The sequence below is a fragment of the Zootermopsis nevadensis genome, unplaced genomic scaffold (genome assembly GCF_977971745.1).
Source record: "Zootermopsis nevadensis isolate Lab colony 2312 unplaced genomic scaffold, Znev_1.0 Znev_ptg000001l, whole genome shotgun sequence".
In the NCBI taxonomy this organism is placed as follows: domain Eukaryota; kingdom Metazoa; phylum Arthropoda; class Insecta; order Blattodea; family Termopsidae; genus Zootermopsis; species Zootermopsis nevadensis.
In genome coordinates, this window is record NW_028259133.1 from 21,947,554 (window position 1) to 21,958,672 (window position 11,119).

The 11,119-nt window shown below is 44.3% G+C and overlaps 1 protein-coding gene across 1 annotated transcript; it reads right to left on the reverse strand.

Annotated features, from left to right (window-relative positions):
- Positions 1–971: 971 nt before the first annotated feature.
- Cyp301a1 (Probable cytochrome P450 301a1, mitochondrial) lies at positions 972–10,528 on the reverse strand. The gene is made up of 11 exons (XM_022057106.2): positions 10,437–10,528; positions 7,721–7,910; positions 5,319–5,565; positions 4,734–4,850; positions 4,229–4,305; positions 3,664–3,865; positions 3,228–3,390; positions 2,925–3,094; positions 2,134–2,212; positions 1,475–1,684; positions 972–1,232 (listed from the first exon to the last, which is right to left on the reverse strand). Exons 2-11 carry the CDS (start codon positions 7,902–7,904, stop codon positions 1,125–1,127), a joined length of 1,557 nt encoding a protein of 518 aa, XP_021912798.2. The 5' UTR covers positions 7,905–7,910; positions 10,437–10,528; the 3' UTR covers positions 972–1,124.
- Between the last annotated feature and the right edge of the window lie 591 nt (positions 10,529–11,119).

Here is an 11,119-nt window from a genome sequence, read left to right on the forward strand (position 1 = left end):
TACGCTCATACAAATCAGCAGCAAGTTGTTTGTATTTTAATGTAAATGTAAATTCGTACGCGACGAAGGGGCTCGTAAGACGAAGAAGTGACTGCTTCGCGCTGAAGGAAAGTTTGATATTTCTTTCCTTCGAGCGTGTAGTATCTGAAACGCTGACCGTAGTAGAGTGCGTCAAGGATTATAGTTTCCCTGGCTTTCCCTGCACGTAACGAGGACTCGACTTGTCAAAAGTAAGCCTTAACATTCCCACGTTCGTCCTCAGGCAGCCTAAAGATTGTCGCCTTGCGTCTCATGGACAGCGTCTTGTCTGGACGGTTCAACGCAAAATAGCCAGAGGTGAACAGTGCGTAGCCCACCCAAATGATATCTCTGGAAAAAATCAAAGATCCTGGGACATTTCCGTGCGTTCCACATCATCACAGTCTTTCTGCTTAAGTTTTATCTTAATGTTATCCCGCATCAGAGCCGGGATAGCTCAGTCAGTATAGTGACTGGATGACCGGGGTTCGATCTGCGAGGGGGTGAAGAGGATTTTTCCTCTAGCCTCTGCTTCTAGACCGGCTCTGGGGCCCACCCAGCCTCTTATCCAGTGGGTACAGGGGTCTTTTCCCAGGGGGTACAGCGCGGCCGGGGCGTGACGCTGACCACTCACCCCCCCATCTAGTGCCGAGGTCGAGAATGAGTAGGAGCTATACCGCCTCTCCCCCCAAGCGACCTACATGGCGTGTGCTGGGACAGTTTTCTTTTAACCCGCGTCAAAATTTTGGTTGCAAATCCCGAAGCCATGAGATCACCGGGAAGACGGAGGTATAACTGGAAGGATAATATTAAAGTGTATCTCACGGAAATAGGGATTTGGGGGTGTGGGTTGAATTCATGTTACCGGTTGTTATGAATCTTCGGATTCCATAAACGTCTTGACCAGATAAATTAGTATCAAGAATTAATTGTGCTCCGTGGAGTTTCGTTGATTGTATTTTATCTGCAGTCTTGTATTTCGTAAGGTGTTAAGTGACACCCCCCATATAAAGGGGAAAAGAATCGACTCGCAGTCTTGACAGTTTAACGTAAAATCCACTTTTCAACCATTGCTGCCACATTTATCATCCACACAGACGGACTGGCTATCTGCGGATCATTTTAAACTTGAGTTCCCCGTCTGGAGCATACATGAACGTCACCTTGTATTCCAGTGGCGTATGATGATATTCCAGGCGATAAGACCGGATCAGCTACAAGCAGAATAAAACACAATCATCCGGGATGCGAGCGGAGTAGACATTAAAACATAAGACAATCTAAGAACGAGTCTACTTTGGCAGTCCTGTAGAAAGAAACTTGGGATACTCGTTTAAAATAGGCCGTGACCACTTCCACATTTCAAAATTGGTTGTTCAAATTTGTTTTTCTCGCTGCTGATGTACGAAACTGTAGAGTGGGGGTAAAGACAGACGGAGCTTGTAGGCGCACTTGCCTTTGCCAGTAGAATCTGGATCTCTAGGTCGGCAAATCGCCGGCCCAGACACATCCTGGCGCCGTGTCCGTACGGGAGCGACGCGAACGGATGAATTCTGTACAGCGAGTCACCGGGACTCTTGAGCCACCTTTCGGGCAGAAACTGGTCTGCCTTGTTCACGTATTCCTCCATGTTCCCGGTCACGATAGTTGGGAACACCAGCTGCACCTGTTGGAACATAGTCACTCTTCAGAAGCTGATTGTCGCTTATGCGGTCAATAACTTCCCCTAATTTTATGGAACCCCAAGGTTCATTGCCGTGTTTACAACAGCCTTGCCACAGGATTAATTAGGCCACACCCTCACACATTTTTCCTTCGACATCCACTTTAATATTATCCTCCCATCTACACCTGCGACTTCTAAATGTTACCTTTCTTTCAGATTTTATTTATTCCATGTGTGCTACGCGCCTTGCTAATCTCACCCCCAACTTGAATTTATATTTTGTTTAGGATGAAAATAGAATTATCCATTTTACAGTTCCCTCCAGCCTCTCATCACTTCATCCCTATAAAGTTAAGACCGCCCCCTTGTACCCCCTCAGTCTGCGTTCGTTCCTTAACGCGAGGGACCAAGTTTCACATCCATTCATTATTATGTTCGCTGTTACTCACCCCTTTGGGAATTCGGTAGCCGCTAATGACTGTGTCGTTCTGAAGTGTTCGGCCATTTCCAATAACAGTGGAGTACATCCTGCGAAATACACATATTTCATAATACCGAGTTCATTTTAGTGTACTGATACATTGTGGTTATGTTGGGCTTGTAGTCAGAATGGCTCGTTTTTATATTTTCGGAGTCAGGGTGTAGGGTCGTAAGTGCAAGAGTGCACTGTAGTCGCAGTGAATTCTCCCGCTAACATCTAAGGTCATAGACGTGAATCTCCGGAGGCACGATCTCAAGCAAGGAAAGAAGATGAAGTTGCAGGAGTTAAAACGAGAAGCTGGGAATAGGGAAAAATGGCGAACTCTTTTTGGGCAGAAAATTGGACCTGTCGTCAGACAGAACACTAAATAATAATAATAATTTTGTCTGTATTGTTTTACTTAGAGGTACGCGGTTTGTGAAACGGATTTATGCTTTTAATCATTATAATTTGTCACGTGTGTGACACCACTTGAGATTATATTTTAAGAAAGTTTAAAGTGTGTTTTAAATTAACTTACTTATTTCTTAACAATCATAGCAGCGCTAACAAACATGTAACACTATTTATACGCCTTATAGGCTCGATTACCCAACATTTCGTTCAAAGTAAATAACACTAAATGTGTTATTGTATCAAAGAAAGTTTCTTATAAACATTGGTTAAGCCGGACTTGATTTCATGAGCGCAAGGAACCGATGTTGGACTTAAAACGAGGTACAGGACCTGAAACAATTCCTAACAAGTGCTGACATCTACCTGAACACTTCCTTAACGAATGCGCGGAGATACTGCATCTGGTCCAGGTGCCTGGAAGTGAGGGGAGTGTCGGCAGATGGCAGAACTCGTACTAGTTCGTCGTGAATTTTCTCCTGTTCCTCCGGTCGTGTCGATAGTTGATACAGGATCGAGCATACAGCCATCGAAATCTGTAAACGAGATTCGGTCTCTTCAGCTCGTCAGAGACTAAGAAGCCTTCTTGGGAAGCTGCTAGAGACATTGCCCGCCTTTTATGTAACCGGATGGTTCATTATCGTGTTCACCAGGAGCCTCGCAACTCACCGTGTCAATACCCACGAGTATGAAGTCGAGGGCCAAGATGTAGGCGGTCTTTGGGTCCGATTCGCCTGCTAGAATGCGCTCCACCAGTGACAAGTCCTGATCGTCCACATTTTCCTTCGTCTTTAGACGCTCCATGGCGGCGTCTATGTACTTGGTACAGATCCTGGAGAACACGACGTGATATGTTATTTGCCAAGTGCAGCGGCCGTCTGTCAGGACGTACGTACCGGGGTAACAAAACACCACAAACTTTACGTTCTGGTGTCTTTAAGTAATAACAAAATTATATTCTTATTTAACTCTGTAAGTCACCAATTGGCTCACAACTAAGGTCGCTGCCGGTGTTTTACACGTTAAAAATATTTTTTAACAGTGATGATGAAAACCCGGAGAAACATGGCGCCGTGAGCTAAATGTTGTTGATAAAGGAACTCACTGTATGAAGTAGTCCATGTTCTTCACGTATCTGGTCCACAGTGGTGTTGGCACGTAGCGCCAGAACGGAGCCTTCAGCTCCAGAAGAGCCACGTTGCGCAGAGCGTACTTGGCGGCGTCGATTATCTTCTGAGGCTCTGAGTCTGCGGACAAGTTGGGGTCCAGACAGCCTAATCGAACGTCCAGCGCCACTCTGCCGATACCTGAGACCACAGACCGACCAGCAAGCATGCGTAAGGCCTACCACAAGTTACTTAGATCGAAACTCTTATTTTGTGTGATCGATTTCACCTGTTGTTCGGACATCTTCAGGGCGTCGTGTCGTATTTTGTCTCATGTAACTAGTCTCGTGCCTGGATGTGTAATTTTTTTCGCATCTTACGAAAAAATTGATATAACTTAATATTGTTAAAACAACCCGTTTTTCCCCGGATGGGTGATACTTATTTATTCGCCTTGATTCAAATCGCGGATGAACTGCAAACTTTAACATTTTTCGAAAGCTATAATTAATTCTTAGCTTTTGTCATTTGTAAACTGCTTTTACAAAATTTGTATGTACTTACATTCCAAAGACCATTTGTGAATCTCGTTGTCAAAATCCGCTGGCATCTCGTGTTTCTCGTCCTTCATTTCCCACATCCTGGAAAACAGACAGACACACATCATTGTGAGCTAAAGTCCCTCTTGTCGCCCGGGTTTTGTCTCAAATATCGCCTTCAGAAACTGATATCTCGCCAAGCTATTCAAATTTCTTCCCCTCCCTGCGGGGCCCGAAGGCTCGTTACTTTGTTTACAACATTCCGCCACCAGCTCCTATCCAGAGCCAGACGAATCCAATCCCTCTTTCCCTACTTTACAATTTGCGCATAAGTGTTCGAGTGATCTCTGCCCTTCAGTATTTCCAAACAAAATTATGTGCACATTTCTTATGTCCCCCACGTGATTTGATGAAGAGCACTCGTCATGATTTTTGCTCATACCCTTATTAATTCTTCCAGAGGCTGACATGAGTTATCTATCTATCACTTAAGCTGTAAGACCGACTTACTTAGAGTACTTGATGCACACCTCTTTATGAAGTGACGCGTCACTTGCTCTATCGGCTGTATGTATTTCTTCACTGTCTGCAGCTGCAAAATGGGTTTCTGCACTTTAGTGCGAAACTCCCGCCATGGTTCTCCGTGTCTGCAACATAAGATCCGGGCGTCACATGGCGAGAAGAGGTTATATCTGAATTGTCCATGCTCTTGCTTGTAGTCTACAGATGTGAATGTCGTAACACTGCACGACGCACTGGCATACGCTGCCCTGTATCTTTATTCCGTGCTGAAATTGCATTAATGAACTAGAATTACCTTGAAGAACAGAGCGACTAGCAGTTTCCCCCAAACGACTCTCAACCATGAAGTTACTCATTAAAACCAACTTCCTAGTCCTCTCATTAAGATGGACAGCCTTCTAGAATGTTTCGCCTCGCCGTCTGGTAGAAGTTTACCTACTTCCTCCATCACCGGGAAGTAAACACCTCTGAAACGTCGGTAATGGTCTACCAGACTACATGGCTTAGTATCCCAGAACACAGACATCTTCGCACTTACCGCTGCGATAACCTGAAACCTCACATGTCAGTCCTCTCGTGATGTTCGTACTTACACGCCGACGACTCCTGGGAGCGTCCCGAAGAAGTTCTTGCGAACGACGCTCTTGTAGTAGACGAGGCAGGGCATGGACGGGCGAAAGGGCGTCGGACCCTCAGAGCGATACGCCTTTTCTATCTCGTCCGCGTCGTAGACGAAGAGCAGGTCCGGGCGACCGACGAGACCTGACAGCTTGACGATCTTGCCGTACTCTGCGTGGAACTGCGCGGCGCACCTCGCCAGATCGGCCACCTGATACTGCCCTGGACACACACAAGATCACGGTCGCTCAAGTTGGCCTGTCCACCAAACCTCGATTACCAGACGCCAGGTCGGATGAAATTGACTTTGGCAAGCTGGTAATCGCACGGATATTCAAGATGTTCGCCATCCGTTATGATACCCCGAAGGTTAATAAGACCTCACCATTAAAACTTATCTTGAGCCAGATTAATCCAGTCCGCAACCCCACACTTTATTTCTTCAAGATTCGTTTTAATATTGTTTGTATGTTTGCGTTAAATTCTTAGCTCTCAAACGCGACGAAGCTTTCGCCCTCCCCCCTGCCTTGCTCGTTTCGAAGAATGAGCAAGTAGCAGGTTCAGCCTTGTATGGACAGTTGTTCCGGAACGCACATTGCTTTTCAACTGTCTTTATTCCAGTTTTGTGAACACGGTCATTGTTCTCATGGAGTGATGGAGTTGTGAAACCTTTTTCTGCCTTTGTGGTTTTCTCTGACTTTCGTTACGGTTTTCAGGGCATAAGCTACCTTCTTTTGCAAGAAAACTAAATATTCTTTTACTAGTAAACATCACCACTGTTTCTGATTGCCCTCAAAGAGCCACGCCTTCACACTCACATTTTCTTATAGGTTACGTGTCTCTGTTCACATTCTAGAGGAAAGGCATTTAAGTACGTCTGCTTTCGGGTGTCGTAAAACAAATGGTGTCTCTATTATGGTTTTTACTGACCCTACTGTCTGTATCCGGACCTTAGGACTTAAGCCAGATCACTTTAAAATCGTGTCTGGTTGGATCTGAGTGTCGGTAATCGCTAATGACCTAAACATGAACCTGCCAGTCATTCTTAAGGTCAAAGGATCGTCGTGACGTAACGAAACAGATAGGCTATTCGTGGATTTGAACTGATTTGTGACGAAGTATTCATATTTCTGATTACAAGATGTGAAATATACGCGGAACACCAGGTTTTCGACGAGATGAATAGAAAAAACTGTAATGGAGTACTCTGCGTCTTGGATGGTAATGCTTTCCGCAGACGTAGAACGTTATGACGTATTAAGATGACTGCCTTCTGGAATATTGCACAGTGCAATATCATACAAATTTATCGACGTTTCGGAGGTATTCACTGCTTTGTTTTCTTGTCGTTCAAAGTGAGTGCCATGTTCTTACAAATGCTTTTGAAGATTCTGTCGTCAATTTTCGCTGCTCGCAATTCTTACTAGCGTAGGATTCTAGGAAAAACTAAGCTTCAATCCGCCATTGGCCAACAGATGAATGCGGATAACGCGTGTTACGTGCAAGTGTAGTTGCGTCCGTCTTGTGAGGGCGACGTGCCTTCATCTGGTCTTGGCAGGATCGCGGCCCTCGACATTCCTCTTCGTCTGGACTTCGCGTTAAGGCAGATACGGACTTTTGCAGGTTAACCACTGCGTTCAGAAGTCTAAAATAAAATTAAGCAGCGGAGTGCACAGATTTCCGCTTGTTTTTATCAGCAATCGTCATCAGATTTCTGCCCTGGTTCAAAATCTCACTACTCAGGGCGACGAGAAAGCCTTGAAGGAAAGAGGCCACTTGTGAGATCTTGATGGAGATGGAAGGTTACGCCTGATAACTTTATCGACGTGTTTTGTACTATTGCACATTTGTCTCGTTCAGCTCTGAAAGAATTAAGATAAAGGAGAAACATGTTCTGTGGACGCTCTGGTAATAGGATATGACGATGTGAACTTGGTTGATTACACTGACTCATTACAGGGCTTTTGTAAAGACAGTATGAGCTTTCGGGTTTAGTAAAATATAGCAATCAGCTGAACTATTATCGGCTTCACAAAAACGACTCTGCTCATTAGAGTTTGTAATAAACAGCAGAGCTAAGTTCTGCAGTTCTCTGAAATACCTCCAGTTGTTGAAATCGCGGTCTGACGTGTTTTGAATTACAGAATTTACTTGTACCATTAGTGTTCGGTAAAAATGGCTTAATTCAAACGCAGTGATTGTTGGTGTGAGGTTTTGTATATGTCGCGAGAAGCAAGGATACAAAGTGGCTTCTGAACGTTGCCAGTTTGAAATCTGCAATGAAATTCCTGGCCGCCCGCCTTGTGCCCTGCGTGTCGTTGGTAGCAGTTGTCAGCCCAAGGCGTATCGTCGTCCTAATTAATTACAGCTGTCGTACCGATAAGGGGGAGCAGTCTCCAGGTGTTGCCGATGATGGGCAGTGGCGATGGTCCCGGAACCTCGCAGTACGCCCTCGGTGTATCGAGTCCCGCCCCGTCAGCTGTCAGCTCCTGCTGATGAGATGACACTCCACGCAGGGGCACCCACACACATCTGTAGCTCGGGGACACGACCGCCCTCATCCTCAGCTGCAAATCAAAACATTCCGCAGTTTAAGAATGTGTGGAGCTTTTCCTCCTTTTCCCTGCATTTGAAGCATGGTAGGTAGCATGCAGATTGTTCCAAAAACTTCTTGCTAACTTTGTGTTTCTTGTAATGGATGCGTTTGAAGGAGATTGCTTTGTTCGGAACTTCTTTTTGAAGTTTGTTATGAGTCACTTGGGACCATCTGAGGATAAAATAAAATTAAGGCTGAATATGACATGTGTATTTACTAACTACTCGTAAACAAATAAAATTATGTGATTCCGTCGGCATTTTGTGACATTCATGGCTGCCTCTAACACGTGAAATGCACAACGCATTAGTGAAAGAATGTAGTGCTAAAGGTCACAGCTGACTGCGGTTTTAGACTGAATCCCACGCTTCTGTTCTATCCGTGACATTCCGTTGTCTTCTCCTGCCCGTCAAATGAATGCCCGGAGATGCTGTGTCTTTTGATGTGTAAAACTCGGTTTCCCTCTGTTGATTCCAGAGGAACCTAAATAATGAGGAGCTCATAATTCGGTCTCAGAAAAATGCATACAGCACTTCAATCGGAAACTGTGAGGGAACAGACCACTTGGTAGACCTAAGCTTAGATGTGAACGTAATAATATTAAAATGATCTTGGGGGGGGGGGGGAAGAGCGACTGATGGTGTAAGATAGGATCCAGTGGCGGAATCTTGCAAAATTTCTGAAACTTTGGGCCCTGTAAAAGTCATAGAATTTCAATGTTCGTGAACATCTGCTTCTCAAAAAGGGCTCTCCTGTGTGGAGTTAGTAATTAGCTGACTCCGTAAACCAGACTATTTTCCAGATAAGAACATGTGTCAACGTAAGGCGACGTATAGCAGCGAAGTGATATTTTCAAAGCAAAAAAATACCGCAAATTGATTTCTCGGATTTAATCTTGTAAATTTCACGCTTCTGTAAGGTAGCTGGTTTACGAGAACACGTGAAAGCTTTGCTGTTCAGTGTGAGGTCGCCCCTTCAGGACTCGCTGTCTCGTTTCAACCATAATCTTGATTTCAGAGTGCTCCGAATGTAACTGATTTTGTCACGACTGTCTGCCTTTGCCGTCTTCATTCTCCAACTTTCTCTCAGTCTCCTTACAACAGAACATCATCTTGTATCATCGAAACTCACCAAATACGTTGTCCGGCATTTTCAAAAGCGAATGCCCGTTCTCTTATTTGTATGATTATCGTGTAAGCTGAAACCGCTCTCACGCCCAGTACACATAAAGAGCAAACAGGTCACGAACTTTGAAGGCTTCTAGTCGATCAGGTTTAGCCTTTATACCGACATTAAGCAAGAGTAGTTTAAAAGTAATATGTGGTCTTGGTTTGGAGTCGACTTTACCTGAGTTACGAGAAGTAAAATTGTAAACCACACGTTAGTTTCGTGACACAATTAAATCTGTTTGCAAGTAATAGCGCCAAACTTACTTGACCGATTTCGTTGAAACTCGGCATGATAGGTAACCTACACTAAATGTTTTATCTGCCTTTTGAGTCCATAATAGTTGTTGAAAATACTTGGTAGGATCTATTACACGGAGTGAATCTGCGTCGAATTCAATTTTTGCACCTTAGTGTGTGATTGTTATTTGGTTGCGTTTTAAACGGCACACCCTATATAATAACAATACGCCGACCTCTTAACTGTGCGTAGTCAAAAGAGTTGTCCTACTCTGACAGTCGCTTTAGTACTTGAAAATCCCTTCTCCTTTTATGGAACCCGAAAGTTCACAAGAGCCTACGCTATCCAAACCACATCCGCACCTTATTTCTGTAGGATCCATTCTAATATTATCCTTTCGTCTAAGCCTGTATGCGTGCTACATGCCCGCCCCGCTGTTGACTTTTTTCAGTCGTTTCGGCAACTTGTACTCGTGACCCGCGGCCACATTTCACCTCTGTTGAGTAGTTCAGATCATGGACAAATTACATCCGCTGTGACTGTAATGAGATGGCACATCACCACACTGCAGTTACATCACTGCTTGAAATCATATTTCCATCTGGGTCATGGTCTTCGAAGGGTTCTCTTATTGCAAGATTTATCTGGCCAAAATGTTTAGGGTTTGTCCCTCGCGTGGGTACGACACAGCTGACACTTTGTTAGTTCATTTACGCTTTTAAGGGGAGGGTAAGAGCTTAAATTCTGTGCAATATTCGGCGACTCTTTTTTTTTTTCTTCGAGTTAAAGAATCATTTTTTCTAAACATACAAAGCGACAGGTAATATTTTCGGCTGTTCTGACAGACTTTTTTTTTTTCATCTCAGTTTCCATGCCCTTAACCATTCACCATTTATGATCAACTCTGAACTGTAAACTGTGAATCGATGTACGAAGAATTAAACTGCCCATCACAGCCAATCCCAGGCCAAAACTTTTTTTTTCTATTTTAACCGCGGAGTTAAGAAATAGATTTGGCAACCGTTTTAAGAAGGCCTTCCGACTGTTCATTTAATTAATAGGATTATGACAATCGGAGGCTGTCACTTACTTGATTTGCTGGGGTCCAGTCCTTAGCTGCAGCTCTCGCTACTCGATCTGATCACTGCGTCATAAAGAATGCCTCGGTGTAGTAAGCGCGTTCTCCGACTTCAACCCCCCCCCCCCCCTTCGTGCGTTCACCCGCGTTACTCCTCTTCGCGCTTTACGTGAATGGAACGCGCCTTACGCACGCCGAACGCTGCTGACTTACATCACAGAAGCCGAGTGACCGCACCTGACCACGAAGCCCGACCCCTTCCTTTTTATGTTCCTCACACCATATTTTTTCTTGATACGCTGGTAGTCGCTCATCTAGTCAGTAAATTCTCCGTCTTTAATGAAACAGAAGGGCTCATTACCGCGTTCACAAGAGTCCATATTGGATTTTTCCTGAACCAGGTGGATCCACTTCACACACATATATCGTAATTATTTTAAGATCTACTTTAATATTATCGCCTCTATGCAGAGGTCTCTCAAATGCCCTTTCCTTCAAGTTTTCCGGTCTATGTAATTTTTTGTACGTGTTCTCCTTGCTTTAACCACTCAAATATTTGGTGACGAATACAAATATCGAAATTTAAATTTAAAAGTTTTTAACGATGGTCATTTACATTCAATGCTGATTTTCTTCTGGATTAATTCTGTATATGAAAATTAAGTCACGACGTTTAAAGGGCTGGCTCTGCCCCA